This window comes from Stegodyphus dumicola, chromosome 11, assembly GCF_044657685.1.
Source record: "Stegodyphus dumicola isolate Sdum_Otavi_A_Nest chromosome 11, ASM4465768v1".
NCBI lineage: Eukaryota > Metazoa > Arthropoda > Arachnida > Araneae > Eresidae > Stegodyphus > Stegodyphus dumicola.
In genome coordinates, this window is record NC_140778.1 from 18,079,738 (window position 1) to 18,087,890 (window position 8,153).

At 33.7% G+C, this 8,153-nt stretch overlaps 1 protein-coding gene across 1 annotated transcript in view; it reads left to right on the forward strand.

The window, feature by feature from the left end:
• Window positions 1-4,615, forward strand: part of LOC146993816 (protein FAM200C-like) — a 133,802-nt gene extending 129,187 nt beyond the window's left edge. Inside the window, exon 2 of the mRNA XM_085826406.1 lies at window positions 2,083-4,615. Coding sequence (XP_085682532.1) covers window positions 2,083-2,434 — 352 coding nt within the window. The 3' untranslated portion in view covers window positions 2,435-4,615. The remainder of the gene's footprint in view (window positions 1-2,082) is intronic.
• The last annotated feature ends 3,538 nt before the right edge of the window (window positions 4,616-8,153 follow it).

Genomic DNA, 8,153 nt, shown 5'->3' on the forward strand with positions numbered 1-8,153 from the left:
TGACATAGACATAAAAAATAATGGATTACAGACATGTGGCATTGAATTACAGCAAATTAAACAAAACTTTGAAGCTGAATTTAATGTAAACCGATACTACAACAGTGGGAATTTGAATAATCAAATTTCACAAATCTTTTACAGTCAACCAAAAAAAGGCCGAAACACGGTACTGCAAACAAGCATATATTGCACTCTTTGCAATAAGTTCGTGTCTTTACGTCGTATCCCTATTCCCTCTTTCACCAGATTTACTATAGCATCACTCTCTGTTTGCAGAAGATTTTTTTCCCGTTGGTGAAATGTTCTGAAAGTGTCTATCTGTTAGTTGCAGCAAACGTACACTAGGTCGCACTGACAAACAGAACATTCGGGGGACCCTACTTTGTTCGACCGTTTGTTCGGCAATTGCTAATCTGTAATTGATATTATATTTCGCACCTCCTGCTGAATTATAGACAAAGAAGTACAGTTGTGAGCAAAAGTTTAAGACCACATATAAGAAAATCTGATCTATTGGAATTCCAGAACAAAAAGATATGTAATAAATGAACAAAACAGACTCACAAGGTTATTGAAGTATAGTCAGTATTTTGTCGGACATCATTTATTATTTATCACTGCTGTAATCCTTTTAGGCATGCTATGAACAAGAGACTGGCAGCAAGCTTAAGAAACCTCTGCACACCACACATGCTTTAATGTTTCAACAAGTTCTGTAGCACTTGATGATAGCTTCCCCGTGACTTTATTTTTCACAATACACCACGGATTTTCTATGGGATTCAGATCTGGGCTGTTACTTGGCCAATTAAGCACTTGGATTTGTTTAGCCTTCAGATAGTTCTTAACAATCCTTGCCCTGTACACGGAGCCACATCATACATGAAAACTAAACATCTGTTAACATACATGTGAAGCTTCAACTTGTCACATAACAAATTAAGGTACCAACTGCCGTTCATCTTAGTTTTAGACGGCAGGAAATATAGAGCAGCAGTACACAACGCAGACATTGCATCCCATATCATCTTGCTTGGAGGGTGTTTCACTGTTAGAATCGTATATCATTCGTTATATCTTTTTCCAAATGGGCGGCGAATACATTTAGCACGTGCAGAAAACTGCTATACAGTTGATTCATCGGAAAATAACACTGCACTCCAGTGTTTGTTCGGTCCAATTCTGATATTGTCTAGCAAAAGTCCAGTCATTCCTTTTTCATACTTCGAGGCTTCCTTGCAGGTTTATAGGAAAAAAGTGATCTTTCTAGGTTTACAGGAAAATAAACCATAATCTTTAGTCGAACGTCTTGGAATCTTACTCAAACTGGCAGCTAGAGTAGCTCTAATTGTTTTGCAATAGGTTTTTCGAAAACAAGTGACCAGCCTTCTTATCATACGATCATCGTCGTGCGCAAGGTTTTTTTGGGTGATCGCTTCTCTTAAAACCGTATAATTTTCCGAAATTTTGAATTTACTGATAGATTGATGCACGCCTGTTTTTCTGACATTTACCTTTAAATTTACTTCACGTTCAGGAAAGCCAACTTCATGCAGATCCACTGTTTTTACCCGTTTTTCAACAATAAGTGAATGTTTCTTTACCCATTGTAAGAATTATACAACAGCACTTGTACGCAAATTCAAATAACGAACTTCTGATAAACGAGACCACGTTATATTTATAACAGTAAAAAGCGTCTGATGCAATCAACATATGAGATAACGCAATCACGAGCGAAAATGGTGCTATATGTTAAAATAGAGGAAAACGGCTACTGGTCTTAAACTTTTGCACGTGAATGTAATTCAATAATGCTTAATCTAGAACAGTGTTTCTTAACCTGTGGTTCATGGACCCCTTGGGGGTCCATGGGTCATACTTTGGGGGTCCGCCTAATTTTTAAAATGTTTGCATCAATATTTAAAAAAAAACTTTTTTCGTCACGGGTAACCGTTTGTTTTACTTTTCAGAAGTTGTAATTAAAGTATTTTTTTCAAGTGTTTTTTTTTTTTTCTTTTTGTGTGTGTGTGTGTCTTAATGTTTGTTCTTAATTTGATTATTTGATATTTTTTGTAGCCCAAAATGTCCAAAAAAAAGGAAGTATGATGAAAATTATGTAAAATATGGATTCTACTGCATGAAGGAATCGGACGGTGTTGAAAAGCCACAATGCTTTCTGCGTGGAAACGTTTTAGCAAACGCCAGTATGAAACCGGCAAAATTGATAGAGCATCTCAAATCTCTTCATCCTGAAAATGCATCTAAAGATCTAGAATATTTTACAAAGAAGAAAGCCCAGTTTTCGAAATCTGGAACATTAACCAAACTTGGATTTGGTATTTCACAAAAACCTTTGGTTGAGGCATCTTTCAGAGTTGCATATCGTATTGCCAAAAGTAAGAAACCGCATATTATTGGAGAGACATAAATTAAGCTATGTGCGCTGGAAATGGTTGAATTAGTTTGTGGACTGGAACAGAGAAAAAAACTTGAGGCTATTCTATTGTCCAAGGATGTGATACATTCAAGAATAGTTGAAATTTCTTGCAATATCTTGAAACAGAACATCGATGAATTGACAGCATCGCCATTTCCCTTTAGTATGCAACTGGATGAAACTACAGAAATCACGAATTGTAGTCAACTTCTTGTTTTTTTTTTCGTTGTATTGTTTGTGTCTGCTGATACTATCAAAGAAGAATTCTTATTTTTGGAGCCTCTTTTGCAAACTACAAAGGCAGTTTATGTTTTACCGATTTTAAATGTTTTCTTTTCTAAACACGACTTCGACTGGAAACAAAAACTTCATTAACTTTGTACGGATGGAGCACCTGCGATGCTTGGGAATTAATCTGGTTTTGTCCATTTGGTAAAAAGAGAGGTTCCTAATGTTACTGTTACACATTGTTTTATACATAGACATGCACTGGCCACAAAAACTCTTCCAACCAGCTTAAAAGAAGTATTGTCAATAGTTATTAAAACTGTGGATTTTATTAGAAGTAGAGCTCTTAATCATCGTCTTTTTAAAACACTGTGTCAAGAAATGAACGCAGAACATGAGGTACTTCTGTACCACACGGAAGTGCACTGACTGTCACGAGGGCAGGTTTTGAAACGAATTTTCATGTTGAAGACAGAAGTATCACTTTTTTAGAAGAAAACGATAACTCTTCGAATATTTTAAGGGAAAAGATTTTATATGTAAATTGGCTTACCTGGCAGACATTTTTAACCACATGTACGATATTCGTCTTTCAATTCAAGGGCCTGATACAACAATTATGGATGCCACTGAGAAACTACAGGCATTTTTATTAAAAATGTCACTTTGGAAAATTAGAATTCAAAATGGGATATATGTAAACTTTCAAATGTTGGCAGAAGTACTTTTTGAAAATGGATCTCGGAGAGATAGTTTGTTATTGAATAACTTGAAAAATGAAATCTGCGAACACATGGAAGTACTTCAAGTTTGATTTTAAAAATATTTCAATTCGGATGGAAAAAATATAAAAGATGAGTTGTGGATTCGTAATCCTTTTCTTTGTGATATTGTCTGTATCGATGACATGAACCTTGCCAAAGATGAGCTAATTGATTTGAAAACAAAGTCCTTGTTAAAAATGGATTTCGATTATAAAATTTTTGGAGAGTTTTGGTCTCCTTTAAGAGAAGCCGACCCATTGCTTGTAAAACGAACTATGGCAGCCATTATTCCATTTGCTACAGTATATCTTTGAGAAACGGTATTTTCCACACTTGTCACAATAATAACAAAACATCGAAATAGACTGAATGTCCAACAGGATATGCGCGTTGCTTTGTCGAAAACCATCCCTCAATTCAATCTGTTAATCAAGGAAAAGCAGCCAAAACCTTCACATTAAAATTTTTAATTTCTTCAAATTTTTTATACTATAGAAATAAAAATATTAAAATAATTAAATAATAAAACAGAATATATTTTGTAATAAATGATGATTAAGCAATTTTTTTCCCAGAGGGGTTGTGACATATTTAAAATTTTTAAAGTTTTGTCAAAAAGGTTAAGAAACACTGCTCTAAATCTACTACTTTATGGTTTGAAAAAAGTGAGATATGAAACCGGAATTAAAGCTATTCCCTCTAGATGCATATCCCCGAAATCTCCTGATGTGTCTCCTATGGATTAATGTGCATTTGTACTTTTAAAACAAGCTCTTTATACGTGGCATCCCCAAACATTGGATGGACTGTGGAACATTGTGAAAGAGAAGTGGCATAAAATCAACCTTGATGTTTTCAGGAAAAGGCTTTTCTCGTGGAAATCAAGACGTAATATGATGGTTTAACAAAAGGGCTCTCAGACGGAATATATTAGAAAATGAGATTATAAGGTTTGTTTATATATCTAAATCCTTGCAAAATCCTTAAAAAAATACCTGAACACCCCCTGTACTCAGTGATTTGCGATAGTTAATTTGAATTTTAAATTTCAGACTAAACGTTTGAGGATTATTCATAGTGTTTCTTTTATTCTCGTTTTTATTAATAATGCCTCATAAATATTTATTCAAATATATGAAAGTTTCATTTTGTAATTTATAAAATACGCTGTTTTTAAATATTTTTAATCCAGAGGGATATTAACCCGAATTCTGTTCAAACGTCTATGTGCGCAAATGAAAAAAAGGATCCCTTTCGGCGTAATACAAAGTCTCAAAGCTTTCAGTTTAATATTAGTTTTTCGTGTATCTGTGGGGTAGTAAATTCTTTAACTTCCAGTATATATCCAATCGAGACATTTTTATAAAAATTTTTCAAATTCATTTCTTCTAAATTTCATGTCATGACTGATTTGTTTGAGTAAAAGTTAGGTTATTTGAAAAGGGCAAAGAAAAGGATGGTTACCTGCCTGGCGCGAGGACGGCTTTGCGGAGAACGTTCTAAGGGAAATTGCCTCATATGCATTGAGATAATGGAAACTGCAGAAGCCAACCCTGCAGCCAGCACGTTGGCGGGGAATCAAACAGGGTAAAACTCTTAGCAATCTTAATCACAGAGCATATTGCTATGGGACACATATTGAAAATACTTCGTTTGAAAGGAAAGCATTATATACTTATTTATTATTTCTAGTAAGTTTTGACATGAAGGCCACATAGAGAAAAAAATCTAATATACAAAATAACATCCTTATTCGTGTTTTAATGCTAATTTGGAGATTTTTTATGCGAAATGCTGACAAATCACTTACGAAAACCAGAAAGGATGTAGCTGACGGTCACTTCGAATTGGGAGCACAGACAACAAGGGAAAATATGCCTAAGAAAAATTTCAATAATAGCTACAGCTTTCCTTAATTCAATGATAATTTCCTTAATTCCTTAATTTCAATAATAATTAAAGTTATAGTTAAAAATAGAGCATATTGGTAAACCATAACTGAATATGGTGTTTAAACTAATAAATTAATTTAAAAGTACAAGAAAAACTAATTTAGCAATGGTATTTAACTGCAAATAATCATTTTAATTTCAGTTTAACATATAATTTCATTTATATTTTGCAGTTCTGAAATGTAGCTGCAGAAAAGAATTTTAAAATGACTTTCTGTTGGCATTTCAGCTGTAGCGCAATCGATTGGAGGGAAAATATCCTTCCTCTCTCTTATCGAAACTCTTTTATCTATTATTTTCTAACTCTTTTAACAATATGCGCAAGGTAACACATTGATAAATGATCTTTTACCAATTTAACATATTGAAAATTGATTGTAATTGATATTTTACCTGATCCATAATCAAAAGTTTTCTTAGTTTATCAAAAGTCTTAAATTTTCTGGATTCTGAGTAGAAATCAAGTGCTGCTTCAAACCTCGCTATGTGTTGAGTATGCGTTTTCTCATACCTTTTAACACATCTTTCTTAATTCTTTTTATGTTCTAATGGAATATACAATTTGGAATTCTTTCAATACCGTGTCTTTAATCTTAATCTAGTTATCTAAATCCATTTCACCCGAAGTTGCGATCAAACTTTTAACTTTGGTTTAAACTCTGCAAAACAATTTTCTCCTTACGTTCTTCAAGAATTTTATTGGGATTAAACATCATGTCAATCAGCATAATGGGAAAGAACGGCCATTTCTCAGCTTTCGATGTTCGGGTCAGTCATAACTCTTTTCATTATTTTTAAATGTTTCAAAAAATCATTTTCCTTGCTCTCAGACTCTGATATCCCTTCATCCTCTAAGCCCGATTTGCTTTCTTATTTATCTGTTTTTCTACTGTACATTTCTGGCTCTTTAATTTTTATCTGATGTTCTCCCTCTTAACTGTCTTTTTCAAAATCCTCTTAACAGTCTTTTCCAAAATTCCATCTTCTTTAATCGGTCTTTAGCCTCATCTGCCTTCAATTTACACTTTTCTATCCGTAGCTCCATTTCCTTTAATTCAGTTTACGATTGCATGCTCTTCCTGATTTCATCCGATTCTTCTGACATCATATTTTTCCTTTTAGGACCATATTATTCTCTGATGTTTTCGTTTTACCGCTTGCCACATACAGTACGTAAAAAACACTTGATTTTACAGGTAAACATAAAAACTTCCCCACTACCGAATACTACCTTTATTCACTTAGCAAACACTATCATTAGGGAACAGAATCATAAATAGTACATTTATCATATTAAACCATTAACAAGTATTTCACCATACAATGGTAAACGCAATTACAAAAAAGTAATATCCGTAACACATTTACAGATTTGTGTAATGATACAAACATTTAACTTATTGTTCTCAAATCATTAAACTAATTAAGTTTCAACTAATTTATTAACTTCAATGACTAAACATTTCACAGTCATTTCGACCTTAACAAGTAACATGAGTAAACAATTAAAGGTTTCAAAATTACCTCTGATCTAATATTTTTAACCATTTTAACATCCATTTACCATACAGTATATTCTCCATCCTTGATAAAAAATACTCATAACTCTCGTTTGCATTAGAAATATACTTTATCAATGTCTGCTGGCTTTAACGCTCGACATTCAAATCACAAACACCAAAGCAATTTTAATTTTCTCATTTAATATAGTAATTATGAGGAGGGAGCTATCTCTTTGTTTACTTTTTTCTTGTGCTTTCCAAGAGATTCAGAGGAACTTAGCTTTGATTCCGGTACCAGCCATGAGTCGAATTTGTCCACATGGTCGGGCTGAAAAGTCCAAACGTTTCACAATTTACCACTATTCAACTGGAAGAATCAGAACAACGATTTCTTTTTCTGTTTATCTTAAATCGTACTGATGATCTTCTGAGAATTGCACTCATTATCCACACTGATGATATACACACTGATTAATCACGCCATTTTCACGTAGATCTTCAAACATGGTAATTTAATTCTTGAATTTTCGCAAATTTTTGGCATTCTGCCATTTCTGGCGATGTCGCCTGTGAGTTTAATTGCTAGGAATGGATAAGAGTGTTGTGAGAACACATTTATAATTCTTATTAGATGACCGCAGGCCACGAGGTACGGGTGCTAAGCCCAGAAGCCTATTCCAAGAATACATTCATAGGAACTCAAGCCTGTACTAGAGAACGGGCGGCGCTTTCCATTGTTTTGAACCTTATAAGCTGCAAAATTATGCAAATGTTTTTTTTCTCTTACAAGTTAGAGTATATGCGCCGTAAAATTCCGCTAACTATTCAAAACATGATGCGCTAAAAACAGTGCGTTTGCAGTCGGGGCATAGAAATAAATGCATGTGTAGCAATTTCATATCTTTGTCACTTTTTAAAATAAAATGAGCGCAAATCTAGTTTTCGTAAAATTTCAAGCTACGTTTGTAACATAGGTTTTGCTAATATGAGATACTCTATTCTAACCAGTTATAGAAAAAGTAACATTGAATATTGTCTTTCTATATTTATTCAATGTTCATCCACAGCAGAACACAAAGCAGATGAATTTTAAACTGTCGTTTTGCCTGAAGGCACTAATCCACTTTCTTGTCCCTCAGATTATAAAGAGAACAGTGCTCTTTCGTCCGCTGTGGAGCTATAATGTAACTTAATATCTGTTTGGATAGTGTCTAAATAATGAAAAGGTCTTTACCATCAGTTTTTGAAAAAAATAAATGTCCTG